The following is a 27,920-nucleotide window of genomic DNA, read 5'->3' as shown; positions in this document are numbered from 1 at the left end:
TAACTTGGTTTATTACATGTATCATTTAAGTGAAATATCTACTGTTTGGACAAAAAAATGCAAATTTTTTAAATGCAAATATGTAGGAATAATAATGTGACTATAATAAAGTAAATACAAGACCAGGTTGCAATTATGCATTGCATGCAAAGACCTGGTGTTCTTAACGGCTTCTTCCAGTGTGTGCAAGCAAGATTTCAAATCTCATGTAAACACAGATTTCTTTGTGTTTACATGAGATATTTAGATTTCTTATGGTTTTCGATGTATTGCTGCGCATGTAAACATGCTCACCGACACCAATCAGCATTGGTTCTCTCAGCTGATAGCTGTATGCAATCCACAAATTGGAATATGGGGAATGGAGAATGAGATCTGAGAGGAGAGGAATATTTTTAGAGAATAGCAGACTAAATTTCAGTGTGTGGTTCCTCACATAAAGCTGTCACATGGTTTCAGAGTACTTGGAATATAGAGCATAAATTGTATTGAGACATTTTAAGGTGGATAACATGGTAAATTTCAACTGTCTTTGAATGGAAAACACCAGCAAAGAGATTACATGAAATTTATAAATGTTGTGTTCCATGGGAAAATAACATGAGGGTGAGTGAAAAATCACAGAATTATTGTTTGTTGGTGAATTATACCTTAAGACTACACAGGTGCTCTTTTAATGTAAATAAGTAAAAACACCTACCATGAGTTCTTGGATGTTGTTCAGGATTCAGGTCAAAGGATGGTATTTTTCAACTCTCAACCCCTCCTATTCCTATTAGCTGTGAAAAGAAACACATGGCACATATTTAAATACACCAAACCAACACCTAGGCACATTCATATCCACATAAGCAAGATGAAACATTCATATCCACATAAGCAAGATGAAACATTCAGTACAGAAAAAAACACCCCACTCCTCCACACAGAAGACTCAGAGGAGAGCTTGGCACAGGGCATGTAGTAAATACGACTCTTGGAGTGCTGTGAGATTGAAGATTCATTATTAATGACGCTCCCTGTGGTGTACTACTTTGAAACAGCATGTGCATGAATTTTTCACTTTGCTGTTCCAGTAAAAAATGAATTGTGACAGAGCGAGCATCACACTAGCTTAAATCAAACCAAACCCAAGACTAAAGCAGGTGAAATATTAATGACTGCTGTTACTTATCAGCATCGTTTTATCTCTTGCTCTTTATTTCTAGATGCCAAACTGATTGCATTTTGCCTGTTTGCTCAGTGCTACTAGTCTAGATTAGTGTCTGAGGTCATGAATAATTTATCACCAACAGCATTCCTGGCTAATTACCTGTAGCCAATTCTCCCTGTCGGAGTGGATCACCAACTGTGTACAGTTAACAAGCCTAAATGCTTTGAACTTTCTGCAACATATTGTTTTGCCACAAGTATCTCCCAGTTGCAAGAAGCTACAAGCCAATTAAAATTGTGATGTTCCTGGTTGCCACAAAAGCAGTCTTTGCAGCATTGTTTAAATGACAACACAATGAAGCTTTGTCAAAGTAAAGTGGGGCTTTCTTTAAATAAGGAGAGATGAATGTACAGGAAAGGATAACTCCACATAATAAAAAGCATAATAAAACCCAGGTTGTTTATGTAAATACAATGGGTACAATTATTTTGAGAAGACATTGTTTTGTAGGCAAACTCTTTGTGGAATAAAATCACTTTCAAAGGAGCTGTTTAATTATGACACAACAGACCACAATTCCCCTATTCTCCAAAGGATCACCAACAGCCTCTCTAAAGAAAAATGTGTTGTAGTGGTAAGGATTGTTGTTACTGTTTGGTTTCCATAGCAATACAGTGGAAGAGAAGGTGCAGCAGCACCAGAACGCAACAGACAGACAATAGCTTCTAGTGATCACATAATAGATTCATGACAGACCTACCATAAGCTCTGAAAGTGTTGTATGATGTCATATGCTAAGGCAAAAACCAGAGCGATTTCAACATTATAAAAAAAAAAAAAAAAACGGTTTCTTTGAGGAATTCTCTGGTAAATACTACATTACCCACAATCCTAAAGCTAGATCCACCAATAAGAGAAGGCGCTGTTATATTAGAAGCAGGAATAGAGCGCACCACTCAGGTTCTATAAGTAAAAATCCCATTTGTTTTTCCTCAGAATAATTGATTTTTATAGATAAGTTACAAACCCTTAAAGGTAGACCTACTGTGAGCTAAAGGCAGAGGCTCTTACTCGATGGTTATACATTTACATTTATGCATTTGGCAGACACTTTTATACAAAGCAACTTACAGAGCCCTTATTACAGGGACAATCCCCCTGGATCAACCTGGAGTTAAGTGCCTTGCTCAAGGACACAATTGTGTGGCTGTGGGGCTTGAACCAGCATCCTTCTGATTACCAGATTACCAGTTATGTGCTTAGACCACTACACCACCACCACTATAGCAGAAGAAAGAATGCCTGCCAAACAAGCCTGGAAGAGACCGCCCACCTCTGTGATGTACTTTGAATGACTTTGAAAGTCGGTCTACCTTCATTCTCAAACTACTTATACTGTATGTTTGTATTTCACAATAAACGTAAACTATATTGTTTCTATACTTACTGTATAATCAACAAACTTAAATCAAGAGTTTTATTTATTTTATATAATTTTATATACGATTACATCATTTTCAATAGACATTATTCATGCTAGCGCCATCTTTGATTTTTAATGGGAATTACAACAAGGCTGTGAGAGACAGACTTACAGTTTCTTCAATGGGCTGTACTGCAGTTTAAAGTGTTTTAGGATCGTTCCGCAGACAAAACATTGATTAAATATCTGTCTAAGAACACTCTGTATACAAAGAACTCCTGACAACATTTGTTGTGGAAAATCAGATGCGATCTAGGAACTTTATACAACTTTATCTGTTAACTTAACTTCGTCTTTTTGTCCGATTTTTGAAGTGTTAATCTCAGCGTTGATTTATTTGGTTCAAAGCATAAATCTCTTTATTGAAGTTTTTTAAATGAATGGGTAAAATACTTATTTAAAAAAAAATTGTTCTATCAGAATGGGCGGTCTCTAATTGACAGCTGTCAAATATCTTTCCTTATCTCACTGTAGATAGAATTGAGGGTGAATGAAGAGTCAATTGAATTCCAGCTACATGGGCATATAAATGAGGCAGGATCACACAGTGAAGAGGAGAGAGGCTGGGTTTATGTGGGTCAACCAGAGTGAAGGAGAATCCTCCAAAACCCAAATCACTCATTTGCATACACTCTAAAGGCTTCCTTTAAACAAACCTCTTTCACTACCAAATCAATGGCATTAAAGATTGACCTCGGTGTTCACAGATTGGTCATGGCCTGGTAAATTGATTTTTTTTTTCTGACCTTACAGTCTGAGGGTACTGTGCACTCTCTAATTGTGTTCTCAACACTTGCAAACATTGTTTCCACCTTCTAGAATCACAAGGGGTTTGAACAAAATCTTCCAAAGGGCATCTACATTATGCTTATCTGCCACCGAGCTAAAGGTCCTCTTTCAATCTAGCATACATTTGAACAATGCAGCATGACTTAAAGTTCAATGCTAAAAGAAAGTGTTGGTCATTGAGGGGTGGGCAATAACCGATGCACTTGTCATTTGTCATTATACATATTCAGTCCACTGTCACTACCCTACCTCTTTCTCTCTGTGTTAATGATCATTCTACGCAATTCACAGACACAATGAGTGATACATCCTACAGGATGTTAGATCTCTGGAAGGATGTGATGGCCAAGACTGCCAACTGTCTGGTCATTGAAGGGTTATGCTCTTGCTCTTCCTTTTTGTTTTAACAATAACAACAATTAGTAAAAGTGTAACATAATGTCCATTGCATGTTTTAAGCCATGTGGATTTTGAAGTTGTATCTTTGATAATTAAGTTACATATTTGTCTTAAACTCTTTGGCACAAATCATGCATTCTCATGTCTATAATTTTTATTTCCAGGCTTGAACCCAGGTCACTTTGAACACTAATAAAAATTTCCTTTGACAGCATGATGAAATACTGAATTATTATTATTTTGTGGATTGGATTTGTTTTATATAAAAGTAATATATTTTTGTCCTATTGACTTCACCTTCACCTGGAGCTTTTATTTTGAGACTGAAATTGCAGTTTTTAGTTTACAATCTTCCGCGTCTGGCGAAATACTAATCTCCTCTGCACAATTTCTGTTAAATTGTACAACCTTTGTAGATTTGTATAATAACTTGTGCCATTACTAATGTTTGGAATTGCACAAATGCTTGAACATGCAGTACTTTTCTTTCACAATGCACGTGAACTGTTCAAGAAGCGCTAAAAACACTAGCCCATGATCCCCGTGTGTGCACAGAACTGCGACTGCTCTACCTCAGACACTTGATTAATAGGTTTGAGTGAAATGTAGTCCTGTCTCTCGCAGTTTTTCTTGAAAACTCTTGGCACAACCCGGGTTTCCTCTGACCTTGCAGCAGGTGTCTTTAAACATGATCCCTTGAGCAAAGGAGGCTGTCGAAGTGTTGAGAGAGTCCTATGGTACAGCTCCTGGCAAAACACTTAGTACTGTGTTAATGACCAGCCCTGTAGACAATTTACTTAGTGTTTTCTTTAAGCATTCTGTTCTTGTCTTTCACTAAACCCCTCCTCTCTCTCCCTCTCCCTTTCCAGGCCCCAAGGCCAAGCAGACTTTACTCTCTGGGGAGAGAAGAGGCTCAGTGCATCAAACAAGCCTTTGAAGCCAAGCGATTAAAAGGGGGAGACCTGTTGGAATAGGCCAAATGGGCTTAAAGGTGTGGGGGAGTCGGATTCTCCAATTAGGTACAAGAAAGTTTATTAACATTCAAGGCAAGACCTCTGTTCTCCCTCAGAAAGGGTTATGCAAACATTATGTAGACAGAGTGAATGTTCTGATCACCTCAATTAAGAGTTCCTTGTCAGCTAGATGGAATCATTATGATGGATGATGGCAGAGGAATATGGATGTTCTTTCCTTATCAATAGAATGAAGGATATATTTCAATGGTAAAATATAAGACAAAACTAAACACCTAATTTATACTATTCACTATTTGCATTATTTATATATTTTCTGAAACACATTTCAGTTCATTATTTTATGTGTGTCTGGTGTCAAATAAAGCCTTTATTGAATAAAAATGTCTGAAAATGTTTGAAAATGTATGAACTAGACAAATAGATTTGACATTTGACATTTATTTTAGGTGTAAAAGTGATCTTAAAGAAATCAGGTGAACATCTGTTGGAGAATACTGTGGTGAGATTTACACAAACAACAGAAAGAAAAGCAGCCTCAAAACCATAGAAGACAATAAAAAAATGAGACCTTCAAGAGATGAAATGTTGATAAATTTTTTGTTGTGCATCAGACAAGTTTTTTAGCATGTGTAAAGCTCACATCTTATGTTAACAATTCCATGCCCATGCTAAAGACATGGCATTTTTTTTGTTGAATGCAAAAGGAGAAGTTTTGAAGAATCTTTACAAAAGAGTCGGTACGAGGTGAGGGTGAGTAAATAATGACAGAACTTTTATTTTAGGGCAAATTATTTTTCTTTTTTCTTTTAGGGTATTGTTTATATAGTTGTCCTTACAAAACCTGTCATAAAAATTCAAAGTGCAATCTGTCGGAAAGGAAGCACACTCCTTGCTCACCGGGTTTTACCTAATTAAAACCAGAGGAAGAACTTTGCATTTAGTCACTTCTATAAACACAGTTCTTTCCTCTATTTAGTTCATATTCCCAAAGCTGTTGGGCTGAAAAATGAGCAGATTTGTCTGTTTGGTCTCAGGAACAGCAGGGGAATTAGAGGACTAACCAAGCTGCATGCTGTGTCAACACCAAACATTCTCTGATGTCAGTGTAATCCCCTTCACCATGAAAAAACAGCAAGGCAGTTCATGACAACAGACTGAGAGCGAGAAATAATAACAAATGGGGCAACATACATCTGAGATCTACAATTAAGGTCTTATTTACATTAAACCCCTTCATGCACGTTGATTGATAGTATTACTAACCAATTGGAAATGCACATTCCATTTACATTTGGCCACATACCGCAAACGTGTCTCTGCAAAAAGGATATAAATCTGATCTTCTATTCTTGAACTACATGCAAATCTATTTGCATTCACTTCCATGATGACACTAATGCAGACGACAATATTTGCTGCACTTGATGTGCATCAATATAAAACTAAAAACAGAGCATGGCTTTGATGACTGTCATTTGTTATATTTGATTATTTTATATTATTTTTGGTCAACTTTGGGCTGTCGAACTTCCATATACTTACATAGTTCTGTTTGGAAGGAGTATCAATGTGACCAAGTGTTAATATCTCCTAAATCACAACCGACTTAGAGCAGGAAATATGAAGCCCAGATCTCAGATTAAGTTGTAGGTTTAAGGTTCTCTTTGTTAATATATTCACCCCAAAATACCCTGAAAATTACATGGACCAACATACCAGATTCACATCCCCTCTCCATGCACCCACATCCCACACTCAAGATGCCTAATCAGTGATTTTCACATGTGTGAATATGAGATTTTGATACATGCATATATAATCTCAGCATCTGTTAGACAGAGATTTGGATGAGAAGCTGGACGTTATAATTGATCTAGGCTGAGATTTGACATAGCTGCAGGCTTGAATGGTAATGTTGCACGGTGCCATTTTTATGGGCACAACTGGAGGAATACAGAGAGCAGAAGTCGTGCTGGGTTATTAGCACATCAAGCCTTAGAACTGGATCATTTCCTCACCAGGGAGAAGCTCAACAGTGGGACTATCTCGTAAATGAGCACATTTTGTTCAACCTCTACACCTATGTCTTGTGTTTTGAGGATCTTGCTGTGTACGAAACCTGAAAAATGCTGCATTTGCAGACAGTATATGGAGGTAGGAAGACATCAAGGCATGTCTCAGTCGAATGTTGGCTCAGCTTACTATCAAATAAGACTTCTTCATCTGGTCAGTCTTTGAAGGCAGCATAGAGGTATCCTTTGCAGTCTATGATATCCCACATGAATGTCCTTTTTTGACTTATGATTCTTTTTCTACCAGGAAATAAGCATTGTGGTCATTAAATATCTATTTATTTATGTCTAAAGCTCACTTGAATTTCTTCTAGATAATTTTACAAGATGTTATGTTACCTTGGAAGCCTGTCTGAAACTAGTTTCTTGGAGAAACCTTTGTACAAATAGAGTGTGTCAAGTCACTGACTGACGGGGCAGCGAGGCAGCAAAGCATTTTTGCTGTAACTTTGCAGAAAAGGACATTCTTGGATGTTTTGAGCAAAGCCTGTTATACTGAGATTTTGAAAATGATGACTAAATTAGATTCTCTATGTTCTTTTTTAGTTCAACAAGGCTTGCATTTTGTCTTATAATGTGTTCTTAAAATGTTTCTGCTTTGCAATTTGCCAAAAATGTTTTACCCCCAGGAAGAACAGAACAAGACATCCTAGGGTCGATATCCTGCTTTTTACAGGATTTCAGGAGGAGATCTGGGAGGGGTAGGTGGCAAAACAGCCAGACATTTTTCCACAGTAAGGTCTCGTAAAAATATTTTAGAGACATTCCTCCCCCTGGCCATGGGAGCAGAGAGCAGCAATGTCATGCGGTATCACACTCAACAAAAATACTCTCAGAACATCAGATTTAATCTTCAGGGATAAATGAAAGTATCATACATAAACACTCTGAATCTTATAAAACCTCTCATTCGCTTTTGCAAAAAAGGTCCTCAACTTTGCATATAAAGGGTAAGGCCCCAGTCAAAAATAACTGGGAAGTGGAAACAGAGGAATATGACCGGTCATCATGGTCAAGTCTGCTCTGGAATTTGAAACCAAGGTTAACTGACCACTATGCAATACTCTCTTAGAGAACAAGCACTTAATTTCACCAGCTGTGGGAACAGCAGGGTGAAAGATTACATCACGATGATTTATGGCATATGAGGAGGAGTCAGAGAATCTATGGAACATGAGATCATTTGGAGGGCATCCAAGAAGAGGTCCATAAGGAGCACAAGTCAATTCGTTTCCACCACAAAAGATGATGGATCTGCAGTAGGACAACAAATGAATTTTCTAAAGTTAAGAGAACAGATCAAAGGCTCACACATATCACAGCACAAGAAAATAGAAAAGTATCAGCATTTGCTGAACAAGTTCAGGGCTGCATTTCCCAAAAGCATCGCAAGCTTAAATTGATCATAGAGACCAGTGGTTGCTATGATCTACTTACGCTTACAATGCTTTTGAGAAACTCAGCCCACGTCTCTGCTAGGGTCTTAGAGCAATGTCAAATTAATGGATCAAACTGTTTGAGGATGAAATAGGTAAAAAAAGGCAGAAAAAGGATGGTAGCAGCCCCCTTTCATCTAACTTTTATTAGAGTTAATTTAGATAAAATGGACAGTCAATTAATTCATAATCATATGTTTCTTTTTTTCTGTATTTAAAATGTAAAGGATTTTACAGTATCTAATATGTAAAGCAGGTTATCTACTGTAGAGTAACTCTGGACGGTATGGTGCTACAGTATTTCATAAGATAAAAGTGAAGGTGAGGTTAATACAAATGCAGATTAAAACTAAACTCTTATGCTAATGCTTGAACCATATGTCTTCAATTGACTCAGAAACTCTCTAGCCAATTCTCAAAAAAGCAATCACTTCTAACCGTAGCTTACACTATGCCTATGTCACATGCTGCAACTCAACTCTCTTGTGAACACGCGGACAACCGTTACCGGAAACCGGATTATAGTTTATAAAGTTATAAATATGGATCTTTTTTTCACAAAAACGCATCAATTCAGAAGGCCTCTATTAACCCTCTGGAGCAGTATGGATTACTTTTTTGATGGATGGATGCGCTTTTTTGGGCTTCAAAATCTAAATTACCATTCAATCCCATTATAAAGCTTGGAAGAGCCAGGATATTTTTTATTATAACTCTGATTGTGTTTGGCTGAAAGAAGAAAGTCATATACACCTAGGATGGAGTAAATGATGATGGAGTTTTAAAGTTTAGGTGAGCTATTCCTTTAAATGTTGCAAATCACTTCTCATCAGGTATTTTAAAAGTAATCTGCTCAAAAACCATGTAAATTATTCAAACAATCGTTAAGGGATTAGGGGACAGAACTGAAAAGGGCCTTTATCATTCTACAGATTACATTTTAAAATACTCATAATCGGATTAGTTATTTGTTTATAGATTACTTGATTACATATTAACAAGGCAACAGCATCGAATAATTCCATTGAACAACGCAACTGAGCTTTGATCGAACATGTGGTGTGACAAAGATTTGAGTACGTAACGAGATGTGAGGGATCTCCTTTGTGCATGTGCTCAGTAGAAGAGATAAAAGAGGGACAAAGACCCCATTTACACCTGGTATGAAGATGTGTCTCGGGCAGTGCTGGGTAGTAATGGATTACATGTAATATGGATTACTTAATCAGATTACATTTTAAAATACTCATAATCGGATTAGTTATTTGTTTATAGATTACATGATTACATATTAATAAGGCAACAGCATTAATTTGTTAATAATTTATTGATCATCCTAATCATTCTCTTTTTTCAATGAATTACATTTTTCATTCTAAATCAGCACACCGCTGCTATAGAGATTGCTAAGACATGTGACCAACTGGGCGGCAACGTCATCAGAACGCAAGAATTATGGGTATGTTTGGCCCGTTTACATAGGCTGGCATCGCATAGCAGGCTAGTGACATGAAAATAATACAAAACATTTGCGTGAAAAACAGAATATAATCCTACAAAATGCAGCGGGCTAAAGAAAACATTGTCGGACCATACCGCCTAAAACTACATCCTAATGCAAAGACGAGATATGATGAGAAAATAAAGGGAATCAAAGGACTGGATTCTTACGAGCATAGTGACTGGTCAAGGGAGGTCAACCTGAAAAGGCTGTGTTGTGGTGCTTTTGCAGACAGCCTGAATGTTTGCAGACATGGTTGCTTGCGATAATCAGAACTGTCCTATACAGTGGTTCCATTTAGGTTGCGTGGGATTCAGCAGCACACCAGCCAGAGAAGAGTTACGGCAATGCGATGCTTGCACATGTCTGTGACTTATCACCCACAACCTACCTCATACATTTCCAGTTATCTTTTCTATGGACTCTTTATAAATGTCTTCATCTAAATGTATTTACATGTTAAATATGTAAAGAAACTGAAATTAAGTTGGTTGTTACTACCATTTAAGTTATGTAATTGTGTATTGCAATCCAAACTGATTTTGCACAATTCTTCCACAGATAAAGGAGGCAGAATTTCATTGTCTTTGTGTATTTTATTTACAGAGATGGCTAAAAATCATTACATGTGAGAAGTGACATTACAAAATCTTTTGAAAAAAAGATCTTTTTTACATATGTGAGCATGGTGTATAATTCTAACACGACGGCTTCACAACAATACTTGGACACATATTGGTCAAAGCACAGCACACAATCACAATTTTATCCAGCAAAGTCTTATCCTCCCCCACATAAGGCACCACATATCCCAGGCCCAGTCAGGATCACACTCCAACATTTCATAGGCAGGTTTGCCTGCAAACACAGTCACCAAATAAATAGCTATGTAGCCTAGATGTACAAAATTTAAAACTGATTAACGTTACGCTTTAGTACATTGGTAACTTAAGCTCATTTTCTAGCCATTTCATGCTAGTTAACGGTTAACATTGGCCTAACGTCAAATCTAATGGTCTGGTTAAATCAAACAAAACACGCTGGTTATTTGCCCACAACATAACATTTACAATTACTCTCTGTAATTTAACTTTGTGAAAATGCTTTGAACACACCATCATGTGTGGTGGAGTGTTATCGAAGGTAATCTTGGGCCTCCTTACTGCTGCTATCCATGCCATTCGTCGCACTTTTTGTCACCTCTGAAACATGGCTTGTACTATTATTTTTCCACGCTGGAAAACGATAAAAGGATTTTCCGTTCTTAAGCTTTATGCCACTTCTATCGTGAGAACGACTATTGCAGTTTATAACAGAGCAGGTAGACGGCACCTTGAACACTGAGTTCTTCCCTCCATGCAATCAAGTCTGGCGCCTTCTGTTTGTGCCGCGGATTCCCAAAATGCTTTGCGTTCACCACTGGTAATACGTCACGATGACGTCACATTAGCAATCTCTATACGTTTGGTAAGTCTTTGAGTGTTTTCAGAAGAGAGGGGGAGGGTTGTGTGTATTCCACTCAGAAGTGATACTTGCTACTAGCCAGCAAAGTGAAGATGGAGTGGTCTACCTCAGCATTTAACTACTGGATCTATAGAGATCATTTCATTTTTAAGAATTAAATTAAATCACTGGTGTGCAGCTCACACATTGATCTAGTGGATGCAATCATTAAGGTCCCTGCCCACATACACAATAGTTCAACTGCAAAATGTGTAGCAATATGAAAAAAAGCCCATCACTCTACTGTTGCTGCTGATGCAGTGGAGTCCACTGCATGAAACTTGACATAAAACTTGACACAATTGTTCCTTGTGTGACTTGGTGGAACTCTGCTGTTTTAAAATATTCTGCTCTTTTAGAATATTCTTGCAGTTCAAAAGATAATATCTTGCACCTCAGCTTTGGAACAGATGATGGACTATCAGTAAGCAGTAAATGTTAAAAGCATTTCAGTGTTTTTAGGTAAAGGTTTTGACAAAGCAACTTTGTTGCTGTTGATTTTATGGTCATGGTCGTTTCGTAATGTTGCTATTGTTATATGCACTTAAAATGAACTTGATGTAAACTTGACCATTGTCATTGTTGTAAGATTTCATGTTTATTTCATTCATGTAATGTTTAATGCACTTTTTAAAAATGTCATAAAGAGCTCTTTTTGCGAGGCTTTTTGTTAGTAAATAAATAATGAAATACATTTTCTTCCTCTTTGTACTTTTATGTTAAAATGACTATCCTACTTAAATGCATGTGATATAAAATAAAATAGAATTAGGGTTGAAAGTAATCCAAAATTATTCAGATTAGATTACACAAAAATGTAATCTACAAGATTATGTTACTGATTACATTTGTGTCTTGTAATTTGTAATCAGTACCAGATTACAATTCACAAGTAATCAGCCCAGCATTGGTCTCGGTTGATCTGATTTGTCCAAATAACGTGGTCAGGTGAGACAAATCGCTTTTTAAACCTGGGTGCTTAAATGCATCTTCTGTGACAACTTGTGATCAGATTTTCGAGGTGAGGATCTCTGTTTCATGATGACATATATCAGTATATGTTACTGCATGGACAAAAGTGTGCAACAAAGTCAGAAATGTCGAAGAAAGCATGAAAAAAGGTGTGCTGTTTCTCCCAGATGCATCTGAAATGTAATCTAAGCACAAACGCACAATTATGAATTAGTTGTATTCTGTGTGGAGTACCTGTACTAAAGGAACTTCAGATGTTTGTGCTTCTCATCTGTGTCGATATCAAAAACACTGAAGAAGATCCGTGAAGTTCTCGTGCTTGTGCATGTGTCTGCTTTTTTTTTTAAACCGGCAAAGTTTACACTCTGTTTTAGCGCAGCTGTTGATTGACATGTGAGGGGTTGAGCTTCACTGCTGTCTGGGATGCATACAGGAAAGATTAGTGTTTACACCTCAGATGCGATGTGGTCACATGCATTTTTGACCACATTCATATGTGGTTTTTGTGATCTGATCACAAAATGTTTGAGACCCTGTTTAGACCTGTATTTAGCACTGACCACATGTGATCAGGTTTATGCTGGATGTCTTTGATCATATAAGAGATGTGAAGGTTAACCAAAAGGTACCAATCTGTGCTTGTTCATAAAAACACTACAGATGAAGCAGAAATGAAAGTACGCAAACAAAGATGTTGTGGGGGTTTGGCTAGGTGGGCCTGAACCATCTGCCCTGAGTTTAATACAAAAATGTGCTGACAATCTCTGATAAAGAAAGATATTATAAAAAATATATATAAAAAATGTATATATGCATTTTTACATCAATCCATTCATTTTCTATAGTCACTTATCCTTTGTATGGTTGTGGGGGTGCTAGAGCCTATATATATATATATACGCATTTTTGTTTAATAACAAAAAAAAACAAGCTAACAGCCCTTAATGATTTAAGATGGGCAAGGCTCATTCTTCCAGTACATGAAATTGACCATTTAGCATGCAGAAAACCAAAATTATTTTAATTGTATTAAACTTGTATTATCAATTATAACTGTTGATGGATGTTAGACCAACAACTGAGCTATTGAATTCCATTTCTATTTTTATGTTTATGGTCTGGAGTTTAATTTGACCACACTGGAGGCTGGAATATTGCTGATGGCACATCTTTTCTAAGAGGTGCTGGCAGAGAAAGTCTATTGAAGCCTGAACAGCCCGACACTGAAATATCCTTTTTTGGTTGGTTTACACTATCTCAGATGCCATAGTCTCCCAGGACCCAAGAAAAGCATTACAACTTGCCAATCATAAGATTATCCTGAAAGAGCAAACAGCTGGAGGCTTGCCTCAACTGCTGGGTCTAATGTTTTCAGTCTTACCATCGCAAGCAGGTGGTTGTAATTAAGTCAGCGTAATGCAGCCACTAGTTGGCAGAAGGACATGTGACTAATTATTGGGCCACAAGCCCAGTTTTATCATTTCCTGATGTTCTTTGTCTTTGACCTGCCAGAGGATTTAAGGTGCCAATCATTGTCTGAAAAAGCTGCACTAAATGCATCAAGTCGTGACTTTCTTTCTTCCTTGGAACACAAATGGTAAATTTTTGTAGAGTATTCTGGCCACTCTTTTCCTTATGAAATTAAGTTCTGATTACTTAACGGCTCCATTAACAATTCTTTTACATATGGCTGTCAATTGCTAAACTGTTTAAATCAAATAAATGATATGACATGCTGATTAATTAATCACATACTTTATATCAATATTTGCTGACAGGCCCCAAATAAGGATAATTCAATATAAATAATAAAATATAATACAAATAATTGTAAATCTTTTGTCCAGTGTACAATCAAAGGGATCGATTCATAAGAGCCATTTGTTTGGGAATCAGACAACTGTTTTTGCTCTGCATGTTTTGCTGTGTAGATTCAAAAGAACCGAATCATTAGAATCATTTGTTCGGGATTCAGATTACACCTGTCACGCTATATGTCCCATGCCACTGGTTTAATAGCAGTGTTGCAGTGCCGCTCAATACTAGCCTACAGCAGTAAACACTGTTAGAGTATTTTATTAAAGTGCTCAGTCCGCTTCAGCAGAATAATGCATGTTTGAGAACCTTAAACGTAATAAAAATACAAAAAAAAAGAATAAACAGAACAAAATTTAACTTGTTATTCACTGAAAATCTTGACATTTTCCACGTCTCTCCTTTGCTTGTGATGAATAATTTAATACATTGTCCTTTTGAGTTGAAATTTTGCAATGAACCTTTGATCCAGTTCAAGGAACCAGTCTGAATGATTTGTTCATGAATCAAACGGATCCAGTTCTCTAGTTCAACTTACCAACTCAATGATAGGTCTCTGGAGGGGATAATTATAGGTAAATAACAATTTAAATCTCTGTTTATTCCTCACATATAGCTATTGTTTAACTTCAGAATATTTGGAATATAGCACACACGTCTTATGTACCACTTTATGATACATACACCCCTCATACTCTTTCAATATATGAAAAAGAGTGGTCAGGATATCCTTCAAATATTCCCCTTCACAACATGGAAGATAGAAAATCATAGCTGGTTTGGAATTACTTAATAATTCCAAAATATGACAGTAAATACAGTAAATATGACAGTAAATTACAGTAAATAATGACAAACCTTTCTTCTTTATTATTATTATTATTTTATTTTTTTCTTACTTTTTAGTGAACTATTCCTTTAACCCTCAGTCATAAACAATCCTATTCAATTTATCATTAAAAAAGCAAGTTGGCACATCAGTTTTCATAAAAATAATCGGTACCATGCAAATGATGCTCATACAAAGCATTTACTACTACCCTTGAAGACTGCTCAGACTTTTCCTAAGGCAGTTTCCAAATATGAGCAGAGATTAAGAAAGGAAGCGATTAGACTTCATGGTCTATTTCATCCATTCTCCAACCTAATCACTGGGGAATGATATCACTGCCCTAAATATTTCCTTAGCAGCTTGAATGAAGAAACATGTCGTTTTCTCATTAATGACCACACAAAGTGACAACGCACACTCTGATCACATTTCCTCATGATTAAAGAGGACCGTTTTCTTCAGGTCAAAGCTGATTGCCAATCTCTGTCTGGACAGAATGATGACTGGTGTTCCCTATCCGGCCCTAAAAGCCATAAGATTACTTGGACTTTAGTGACCCACCAAATCTGCTGAAAACCACATGTGGTTAAAGAAGTCTGGTTGAAATATTTATAGCAGCACATAAAAAAATAACAGAAGTAAAAAAAAAAAAAAAAGTACAGAACATGCCAACTTCATATGCTGTTAAACACAGGGCCTATAGTGACATCTGATGTGGCAGACATGTAGGAGGAAGTTGTCAAATACATTATGAGGAGACTTGGAAAACGTTCTGTAGGATTGGTCATCTACTTGACAAACAAATGTTTGTCAGCTCAATTGTGGTTTTGTCAGTTTAAATGTAAGTAGTTTTTTTGTAACATTATTGTGGTTTTTAGTCTAGCTCCTAAGTATAAACACAATTGCATAACACAATTGTAAAACAATGCTTCCTGACAGCTATTGCACTGTGCTAAATTAACAATAGTACAACGTTGTGTTTTAGACCTTAAAGGGTCAGTTTACCCCAAAATGTATTAATTTTCATATCCTATTGTCGTTCCAAACCCAAATGACTTTCTTTGTGGAATACAAGAGCATACATTTTTAAGAACGTTGATATTGCTCTTTTTTCCACACAGTGAAAGTGAATGGTGACAGAGGCTGTCAGTTTCTAACACTCTGCCAAGCATCTACTTTTTATGTGCATAAATGATGACAGAATTTACATTCTGGGGTAGAGGTTGACCGATTAATCGGCCGATTTTTTGCATTATTTACATAATCGGCATCGGCCAATATCCACGCGTATCAAGCCGATTATTAGGCAGGCGCATCTGTGGGCAGCCTAGTGTTGTTGTGGAACACGTGTTCGATGCACGCTGCCCCTAGAGTCATTTTCCAGCAGAGTGAACAGACCTCATCCAGTGCCTAAGGAAGGAGCTAAGTTCCTTGGAGAAAACAGTAAGGGTTAAATTTGTATAACTTCTTTAGATTTAATTAAAAACTTTTGATATGTTACTGCCAACTTCAAGAAAAAACGTGACAAACGCGATAGTTGACATGACGTTCGGCTACTTTGGATATTGATAGCGTAGTTGAAGTTGCATTATCACAGCAGAAGGGTTGCTATCATGTCACAATAAGGAAGCAAGAATTTTGCAATTACAGACAGTGAATCTGAGACTTTTATTTGTTCTGTTTGTGTGTCTTATATTTGAGAGGGTTGTCACTCAATGCAGATAAATAAGTAATAAAAATATACCAACGCAGTATATGCTATTGAAGGACTGGCTTTGGTAAGCTCGGACGTTATCGGTTCTGCTGTCGGTACTGGAGAAATTAAGAAAATACATTCTTTATTGCTATAAAGAGAAAGTTATTTTATCTCGCCAGCCATTTCTATGTATAATAATATGAAACCATTTGTCTGTGATGCAATTTAGCTATTCGCAGTGAGAGAGAGAGAGAGAGAGAGAGAGAGAGAGAGATATCAATATCTCACGCGGTGCTACAGCGAGCACAACATGAGCCCTGCTTAATGAGTGACAGAACTAAACATTCAAACATAGCCTGGTTTAGATCTGTGATTATTAGTCTGATTTTATTTTAGATTTCGCCTTCCAAAGATTATAAAAAGAATATTTATACATAAGCCGCATTCTGTCTAGCACAACTTCCTTCCCTTCACAGCGGTGCACTGACATTTCTCCCTAAAACTCAAACTTAACGTCAGAATCAGCACGATCGGTGATTGTTGTAAAATGCTACTGTTGCTAAATTGCGGGACGCCTTTAATAATAAAAAGAGCGCAAGAGATAGGCTACCGTTCCCAAGGCGTAGCGCTCAAACACACCGCAAAGAGACGAGCAAAGTATAGGCTACTTTGGGTTTCATGCGTCTAAACGATCAACTATACACAAAAATATGTCAAAACGACAGGCTTGGAGATTCACTTAAACACAGTTTATGTCTTAAATGGACGTAGTTATGGAAATAGTTGGGGAGAAAATATGCTGCATCAGGAGCCTATTAGATCTGAACTCGGTCTTAAAGGGGAAGCTGTCTATTAAACATGTGACGATTGAGCCATTACTTCGAATCAAACAAAAAAAAGGCAAAGAGAAAATCACTTACAGCTCTTGAATGAATAACTTATGCATTAATAAGCATTACTCTATCTATGATAAACTATGCAGTGTTATTTTACAATTGATTACTTTATTAGATTTCTTTTTAGACCACACCTGAACAGTAATGTTAGACCATCCTGAAATAAAATTATATAACAAAAAGAACCGTTAAGAATACCGTTAAAGTACCGGATTGATAAGCAGTATCGGTAAGATAGTAATACCATTAAAACCTTAACGATACCCATCCCTAGTTATGCCTGTGCTTCTCTTGGATGCTCTGAATATTGGATTACGTGTCTGGATTGCCCCTTAATTAAAGCTGCATTTGGATCTCAACCTTCGTGTCTCGGAGCAGTTCGTAACACCTGCTTTGTTTATTTAATATATTTGTTATACATTATTTATACAATATGTTTTTACATTATACATTTTTAATTTTAATTGTACAAGTGCAGATTGGTCAAGTGTTCAATAAATGTATTTGTTGAGAAATGTTGTCTATCTTAAGTAATTATTTGTGTTACATTTTATCTTTCAAATAAAAGGTTCAAATAAGAGGTTAAAAACAAGCACATATCGGCCAAATATCGGCCAAAATAAATCGGCAGCATTAATCGCCATCGGCCGACCCGGATTTCAAAAGATTGGCATCGGCATCGGCCTGAAAAAACCAATATCGGCCGACCTCTATTCTGGGGTATCTATTCCTTTAAATACTTTTCTACCAAACTTGTATTGTAATGTTAGTTATCCACCAATGAAATGTACCGTGCATGGAATTACGGACACATAAGCACAGAAATGAATTGATCCTGATGAGAAAATATTTTGGTTATGTAGATGCAAATTTAATGTTGCTAATACACAAGCATATCATAATGCATAATGGTGATGAAATCTGGGAAAAACAACATGTAACCTATTTATGTCTAAGTAGTTCTGTTGTGATTTGATTCGAAAAATTCAAAAAAGCATGATTTTAGTGCTTTGAACATGTGCTTGTATGCATGCTTGTATAAACTACAGTACATATATGACGTGAAATGTATACTGTATATACTGTATGTGTAGAGACATTCATAAGCTTTGGGTTAAGCAGACAGCAAATAAAATTCAAACTGTGCTCATTTTGACAAAGTTTCAAACAACTTTCTGCTAAACCACCATTGCCTAATACAGAATCATTTCTCAGGGAAACGTTGTTCCTGCAAGTTTTATTCGGTTTCAGGTCTATAAATTGTATGTCATCAATACTCCTAAACAGAGCAGTCCTTAAATTACTATTGTATAAGAGAGTAGAGACATTAAACACTTGATCCATTTATCTTAATGAATACGGAGCTAATCGACTTGGCTCACCAACTTGAGCCAGCTGTGTTCATTCTTCTCTGGTGTGAATACATGCTAATGTCCTTGTATGTGTGGGTGGTATACAAAGACCACAACATTTTTCTTGATCATTTCAAAACAAGCATTAAGAGAACAAAACAACAGCGAGCATCTAACTCCATTGGGCACAGAAAGAGACAAATCTAACAAATGTTTTCCACAAAGCAATGTCTCTCTGTTAATGGCTTCTGAGTATGAATACACAGGAGCATACCACAAATCTGTTACCAAAACCAAAGTGCAAGAGAAGCAGGAAAGAATCTGGGGAATAAACTTCTACTGAAATGAGAGAGAAAAAAAGAGAAAGACTAAGCAAACCAAATATGCCTGACTCAGGACTCAGAAGTAGTGAAGCAGAGTAAAAGTGTGTCAAAAGCTGAAACACACAACAGGCATTTGCTTTAGAAATGACTGTCTGTGTTTAAGGCAACACAAATGTCTCACACAATAAAGAGAGCAACTCGGTGGAGTATTCAAATCAATAGAGCCCCTTTACATGACAACTCAGGATCCACAATAATAAAGTGTGTAACTGTATCATAGAATTGCATGGATTTTAACAAATTTAAGTATTTTTGTTACACCAAGGCCTTAATGCTGAAGTATGTTTTTGTTTTACAATCTGCATTGACTACACTTTAAACATTTGTAGGTAAATCTTCCTGAAAAGTGTCAAATTGAAATGTGTTATTTTTACTAGAGATGCACTGATTGCAATTTTCTTGGCCGATTTCGATTCGATTTTTGCAAGTGTGACCTGCCGATACCGATTTTTTCCGATTCCGATTTTCTTTCTAAGAACTATTATTGACCACATATACAAACAAAATCTACCTTTCTTCAATGCTAAATTTTATTTTCATAATAAAATGAATTATTAAACATTAAATTTCCCCCAGTTACAGGATCTTCTCTCACTTAAACAACTCTCAAAATAAAGTGCTCTGTGACTGGAAAGAGGTAGAAATAAAAATTAACTGCAAATAAGTTGCTTTATATAACAGATGTAATTTCCCTCTATTTTTATAAATGGACCCTTTTCTCTTTATTACTCGTCTAACAAAACAATTCCAAAGATCTGAAAAACTGAAGTGTCCAAACCGCTCAACTTACGTTAGATGTACAAATACCAGTTGTAAAACTGAGCACTGCTTCGGGAACGGCTTGTAACTTCATATCTGTCAACACTCCCGTTTTTCCCGGGAGTCTCCCCTTTTGTTATTTCTCCCCAAAAAACTCCCGTAATTTGTATGGCCCAAACCACGTTATATGAATAATCACATCAATATATTTTTCCAAGGTGGTCCAGTTGCCAGATCTTGAATGAAACGCATCCTACTCACACAGTCGACACATCATACACATTACAAATCATTTATGACCACAATCTGGCAACCAAAACCCATTTGCGCTGTTGATATCTGCGCAGGCAGTAGACACGGGATGTTAAATCAAGCATCACTGGTAGATGGTAGGAGAAGACTCAGCTGGTGCTCCAGTGCAAAAAACAAAATATACATATAAATTTAACAACAGCTGGATGGAAGAATTGAATTTCTTATCCCGAAGCCATATTGACAATGCCCACGCCTTTTGCAATGTGTGTCGCACTGATTTTAATATCGGACACGGTGGGAAAAATTACGTTACTCAGCACTTTAAATCAAAACGGCACAATTTGTATGTATTTAGCCTGCCTCTGCCATCCAGCACCCCACTTCCCCTCTTCCGGATTTGTGTACCCAAATGTTGACAGATAACAGGCTGCGTGTGTGACATGACACGAGATTAAACAACTCGGGCAACGCTACGTCGGAAAATAAACTCCTACTCTGTATCGAGGAAATTTATCCAATTTCTGAACCCTCTGTCCTCAACTATGGAGAACCGCTGGTCATTCAGGACCATGAATTCCATAATTTTCCTCGTAATTGCTTTGGTATTTTCGCTGCTCATACCAAGGAAAGATAGGAGAGTCTGCTGACTTGTGGCTGGCTCTGAGGTCTGGCTAGCTTTAGCCGCTTTCACTTTTTAGCTTCTTTTTTAAAATGGGCATGTTCAGCTGGGTGATGGTGTTATAAATGTCTAATTAGGTTTGTTGATCCGAAAGTTATTGTTGTGGTTCCCCCACAAGTTTACTTTGGCCTTAAAATTATTACAGATTTCGAACTTTATGTATTCTTCACTCACAGTGAAGATCTTCCATGCCAATGACATGTTTACATGCGGCTGTGACATTATTGCCTGCGCCACTGGCAAACAAAACAGACCGGCTTGGAATGACGTGAGGCTGACCGGCCGGTCACCGATCCGGGCCGAGCATGCGGAAAATCGGCTAATTCCGGTCCCTGGCCGGTCGATCGGTGCATCTCTAATTTTTACGATTTCATTTGGTGACGCTAGTAGCATAGAAAGTTTGGCTTCAATGCAGTAGTTTGGTTGAGTTTACTGAACATCATGCATTAACAGTGATCTCATCATGCATGTTGTTTGCGAGTTCAAAGAAAAAGATAATCTGAAAAACAGTACATTTTGCTCTTGGATACTGATGTGGACACATCACAGATCCTTAAACCCATCAGTCATTGTAGAGACAAATGAAATTAAGCCACTTTAATCACAAAATTTTAACGACCCCAATGTTCCATATTCTATATTCTTGCTATCAGTTACTGAAATACACTGAATTAGTATTAATGACAGCCCATAAAGCTAATATTGCGATATGACAGTGCAATTTCTCATACTTGCAATAAAAAAGGACACACCAGCAACATAGGCTCTTCCCATTTAAATCCTACACTTCCAAATAGTGCAGTGTGGACAAATCAAGAGGGAAATAATTGTTTACTTCTAAACCAGTATTTCTCAATGTGGTTATTTCAGATAAGTAGCATGTCAAATGACTGTGACTCTTGGCTATCTGTAGGACCCAGATTGTTATATTCATACTTTCACCTCATTATATCCATGGCACACTAATATCGAAGGAAATGGCCTGAATAATAGATAAGCATGAGGATTTCTTAGGCCTAACACAAACAAGCAGTCTGTTTCCTCTTGATAAAGAGCTCTTGTTATTTACCAGGATACAGTTGTACCAGCTATGCATAAGGTCTCACTTGAGTTGAGACATAAAGTACACACTAAGGGCATAGTAACTACTAGTTAGTTTGTAACTAAGCGCTTAATTTGGTTGCACCACCAGTTCTTGAGAACAGACTTAACTAGTAGGTATAAGCTCCCATTAAAGTAATGCATAGCCACATAATATGACATTTACCTGTATTTATCCAATTTTGAATTTGTACACAGAAGTGTTAAAAAGCTGTGAATTTTAGTACGATCTTCTACCACTGATGTTCAAACCTTGCTTTCTCATGTAACTGTCAGCTGTAATAAATTATATCGCCATTGAATTGCGATACATAATAAAGTCGATTTTATTAATAGTATTTATGAAAATGCGACACTGAGAAGTATGTTTTTTACATAAAGTTTTCTCTCATAAATGTAAACTACTGTAAATGTCAACATCTTCATTCACCAATCAGCCACAACATTAAAATCATCTCTGTTGACCTCTCTCATCAACAAGGTATTTCCATCGACAGAACTGCCACTCACTGGATGTTTTTAGTTTTTGGCACCATTCTGAGTAAATTCTAGGGACTGTCGTGTGTGAAAATCCTAGGAGATCAGCAGTTAAAGAAATACTCAAACTATGATTGATGTCAATAAATTAGTCTGCTTTATTCCATCCATTACTCCTGGTCAGAGGCTCTTAATAAATATTTCATTCATACATAGGTTTACGGTCTACCTAAGTTTAATGATGCAACGCTCACATATTTAGTAGTGCGTAAATTGTGACTTAGTACTCATTTATGCCACAACTAGGCTATGTTGTAACTAATCTATAGCTGGTGCAACCGGCCCCAGGGCAATTGGACATCCTTTTCTTGACTGAACCTTGGAGCCCTAAACAGCATCCTCTAAAATTTCTCAAAATTATCTGAGACAAAAGCATGTACTCTTTAGAAGAATATCTCAGCTCCGTAGGTCCATACAATGTAAGTGAATGTCGACCAAATCTTTGAAGTTCCTAAAGCACATAAAAGTAATTCATAAATCACCAGAGGTTTAATTAATGTCTTCTGAAGTGATCCAATTGGTTTTGGGTGAGAATAGACCAAAATGTAATTCCCTTTCACTGAACAAAATGCCATTGCATTCTCTAGGCATGCTCATGATTTCAAGATCAATTACACTTCCTAGCACTTGATGCATGAGCAGAGAGCTAGATTGCGCTAGGAAGAGTAATCAAGCTTGAAATCATGATCGTGCCTAGAGTCTGCAGATGTCAAAATTGAGGAAAAAGGAGATACATTTTGGTCTATTCTAACCCAAAACCAATTGGATCACTTCAGAAGACATGGATTAAACCACTGGCATCTTATGGATTACTTCTAGAATAATTTGTATGTACTTTTTGGAGCTTCAAAGATTTGGTCACCATTCACTTGCATTGTATGGACCTACAGAGCTGAAATTTTCTTCTAAAAATCTTTGTGTTCTGAAGAAGAAAAAAGTCATACACATCTCGGATGACATTAGGTTAAGTAAACAATGAGAACATTTTCATTTTTAGGTGAACTATTTCTTTAAATTTAATCTACCATATGACTTCATTAAAACAATCTTTTTATGGCGCTTGAAGCTTCAAAGATCCAGTCCCCATTTACTGTATTGTAATTGGAAAAAGGCAGCCAAAATGTCTCCTTTTATATTTCACAGAAGATGGTTTGGTATGATATAAAGGCAAATTATGATACAATTTTTAGCATGAATGTTTCTTTAAACAAGTCTCTAAAATTTTGGAAGAATCTATGACCAAAGAACATGAATTCTTCATGATAATTATTCAACTCAATCAAACCAAATCACTTTATTGTCTTATTACCATGTACACAGGTGCAACAGTAGGTGAAAGTCTTGTAATCTAGGCAACACTTTAGCTAATTTCATAAGTCTCAAAGGCAACAAGGCCCCAAACCCATTACTGGGTGAAGCACCATGTCACACACATTTGATGAGAGTCCTCCAGCAAATGTGGGGGAAAGCAATTTTCTTGTCAAGGCAATAGACACTTTATCTCATTTCAGATCCTCAGCAGACAACAAACTGCCAGTTTGTGTAGCTCTGATGCCTGAAACTTGAAAGTGATGACTTGACCCATTTTTCTCCCAGGGCCTTTGCACTGCTGTCAATAAGGGCATTTCACTAGAGGCTTGATAAAAGAGCAGTGTGGAATGCATCACCTGCTCCGATTAGGGATGTGGAAACTGCAGTGAAGATCAAATCAGCCCTGACGACCAGCTCATTTGCCGGTATGTCAACTGATATTAATATTACAGGCCTCTTGCTTTGAACAGGGACTTCACACCATGAAGATCCATAGATTAATTTCCAGTGGCTCAATACTTTAGTGACAAAATGTGTGTGTGCTCAAGCAGGACAATGCACACGCCCTAGTCCAACTCTGCATCAGTCTGAGAAATTAGTGCAAATGTCACCCACTTTAGTTCTAATAAGGTCAGTTTGGTTCACTTCATTTTCAAGTTAGTATAATGAATTTTGTAGACTGGTGCAAGGGAAAACTGGCAAAATCCACAATAGTGACCATGTAGGCCAATGCAACAAAAATTATGGCTTCAGAAAAAACAACAACAGTCATTATAGATTTCATTAGACGGTATATACTTTACAATTTAATAGAGAGCTTGATTATGGCAGACAATCACTTATAAATAAATAAATTGTTTTTATTTGATGAAAGTGTGGAGAGAGTGTAAATTAGGTGTCAAACTCATGTTTTTATAATAATTTCCTCTCCTGCATTGGTAATATAACTCAAATAAGTCACATCAAATTTTCCATATAAAGCTTGTAGCAAAGAGCAAATCCTGTTGTTTCTAACCCTCTGATGCCCGCATATTCACAATTAAAGGTTTTCCTCTAATACCCTACAATAGCTTTGAGGAATATAAAGGTTAAAGCTCTAGCCTCACATTTGAGCCTGTGTTGAGTTGTGTAAGTTAAGTCATTGAGTGGTTCTGACATCAGCATTTAGCTAAACTACACAGTCACCAGAGGCAGACATTAATGGATCCCTCAGAGCCAATATCTTCACGCACAAGTGCCTGACTAATTGAAAACTGTCAATTGAGTCTGCTTTGTGGAACAAGTGCAGCAATCCTTTATGTCAGACTACAAAAACAGTGTCCAGAAATAGGTGGACAATTTCAGCAAAACCCTAATGGAGATACAGTTACAGATAAAATGAATTTAGAAAGTTGGTATATAAGCCAGCCATAAACATATCAGGGCTTTGTTTAAAACAATATTCTGCATTTCAACATTTTTATATGACACCTGATTAGATAAGATTCTACAACACTGCATAGGCTGTCTATTACAGTATATCGGCATCTTTGATGCGATTTCACAGGTTGTGCGATCCTACCTAAAAACTATTTGATTAAGAAGCCTGGAAAATAATATTCTGAAGGCAAAGTAACAATTCATACCACTGGCTAGGTGCATTTAAAGAATATAAGCATTCAGTTGTGCCACATTGTACAGGATAGATTAGCTTACTCTAACCCAGCACTGTTTCTGTTGCTTCTGGAGTATGGCCAAATATAATACTCATACATGCTCTAAGTTTTCAGGAAAATCCCTATAATTCATTTCAAAAGGTGCAACATTGTTTCAGAGCCTGCCGAATTTCACTCTTTGAAAACAGGTACATCCCTGGTCAAACAATCACCAAAATATGTGACTCGCCATGGCAGATAGATAGATAGATAGATAGATAGATAGACAGACAGACAGACAGACAGACAGATCTACTGTGATACAATGCGTCTGATTGATTTAAACTGGCACTGAACTCATGCCTCACGGCAGGGCGGGTGCCCCCATCGGAGACCTCCGTCTGCTGTCCCTTCGTGTCAGGAGAGATACAATAACTACAGTTATGACGGGACCTCATGAACAACACACGCTGCCTGCTGTCACACCCCATGGGAAAACCGCCAGCTTGGTGCACCCTCAACCCTCCTAGACTTTCACCGAGCGTTACTTAATTAGATTTAACAGAAACCGCCTCGCTGTGACAGCCGTCGCCATCATGCAAACTCTGAAATAGTAGCGCGAGCGAGTAGCGTGAGGAAAGTATTAGGGAGATCTTTGTTTGAGGCTGTGAGAAGCCCAGGGCGATAACTTAAGAAAACCTATTAGTGGAATATCTTTTAGATTTCTGACTTCAAGTCTCTCAAAACAGTAAACTAACACTAAACACTAAAATAAAATGCACACAGCGCTTAAATGATAAAACGCGTGAACCCTCATTTCACCTTTTCAATTTGAACATCGTCAATTACTACTGTCAAAATCAACACATGATTCTGAGTGTTGTGTGTTTTGTTCTGCTCAGCTACAGTATAACCACACAAGGGACCATTTCAGAATAAAACACATAATTCAAATAAAGGAAATTAAGACATCATCGGTGTGTCCTACTGACTGATCACCCGTCATAACTTTGCTTTCATGTAAACAGTAACGGGAGTTTAAAGCTTACCAAGTATCCTCTCCTCGAAACCCCACAAAACACGCGTCCTACTCCGCTGTCCTGTGCTCTTCAAAGATACAGCTAGGTACAATGTGATGGTTGTAAAACTAGCGTGAATTAATGCGGATTGAAAAACAGGCGGACTTGTAGATCTGCTCCGAATCCAGAAAAACAACAATGATCGAGAGTCAGCTAATACATTCCAGAGACCCCCAAACTACTGCCCTAATCTCGTCGTCCCTCTCGCTCCGAAATGGCCTCTTCAGTGTGGATGGAGAGACACGTCTCTACCACAACTTCAACAAAGCGTGGTTTACTTGTTTATTATTCTCGTGCTCTACAGCTGATAATCAATTGATATTGTATTAGAAATGATATATTATTGCTGTCGGTGCATTCTGAAATTCCTCCCTGACTCCTCCCAGAACACGAATTTAGCGCTATACTTTCAACTCGTGGGCGGAGATTTAATGGTCATATTGTTTTCACTTCCCTGGCCCCCCTCGACACCACCACAGATGGTGAGCAGATAAGAAAAGTATCACTATGCATTCAACTACATCTCCACAGAGGTCGTGACACAGACATTCCCTGTGGCATACATGATATCCCACCGCAATTTACATCCAGACCACAACCTTTGTCAAACTTATCCTCTACACAGCACATATGCATGAGGTAATGCTTCTTGTTTTGTTAGAACTCAGAGGGAAACCTCTACGGAATTGAGTATGCTGTCAATCACTGCAACACTGACTTGGTGCACATTGCTTCACAATGTGGTGCCTTTAAAAGTCTGTTTTGTTTATCTATATTGGTCCTATGGCATGTGACAGAACTCTGAGATGTCTCTTCGAGTGTGAGGAGATGCATGTTTGTGTGTGTGCATGTGTTGTCTGTCTGTATGTTATTGGAATGGCTAGCTCTCTGGTCTGGGTGTACTGATTTGATCAGGAGGGGGTCTAAGATGGCTGTTGGGGGTTTGTGGTTAGGGTACTTCAGGGACGTTTGTGCTTTCTTAAGACATGATACACTTCACCACACAGCAATCCTTCACTCTAAACCCTAACGTTGTCATTAAAATGAGTTAAAAGTTGTCTTAATTACACATTACTTGACATGTTGAGTTTTGGGCTCATAATTAATAACAACAAATATATAAGTTTATTGAACTAATTTTTCTTAGAAATCTGTGGACTTAAGATTGTAAGTGTTAATAACTCGAACGATTGAGTAGAAAATTGAGGCTATGCTTTTTCATTATTTAATTATGTTTCCTTGTTCAAAGGGAATTTATCGGGGCATTTATAGTTGTTATTAAGAATTTATAGTGGTTTTAGTTCTT

The 27,920-nt window shown here is 37.2% G+C and overlaps 1 protein-coding gene across 1 annotated transcript in view; it reads right to left on the bottom strand.

The window, feature by feature from the left end:
• Positions 1-27,001, bottom strand: part of LOC127623105 (tetraspanin-18-like) — a 51,937-nt gene extending 24,936 nt beyond the window's left edge. The window contains exons 1-2 of the mRNA XM_052097360.1: positions 26,585-27,001; positions 701-779 (exon numbers count right to left, since the gene is read on the bottom strand). Coding sequence (XP_051953320.1) covers positions 701-703 — 3 coding nt within the window. The 5' untranslated portion in view covers positions 704-779; positions 26,585-27,001. The remainder of the gene's footprint in view (positions 1-700; positions 780-26,584) is intronic.
• Positions 27,002-27,920: the final 919 nt, after the last annotated feature.

The sequence above is a fragment of the Xyrauchen texanus genome, chromosome 29 (genome assembly GCF_025860055.1).
Source record: "Xyrauchen texanus isolate HMW12.3.18 chromosome 29, RBS_HiC_50CHRs, whole genome shotgun sequence".
In the NCBI taxonomy this organism is placed as follows: domain Eukaryota; kingdom Metazoa; phylum Chordata; class Actinopteri; order Cypriniformes; family Catostomidae; genus Xyrauchen; species Xyrauchen texanus.
This window is presented reverse-complemented; position numbering and strand designations above follow the sequence as displayed.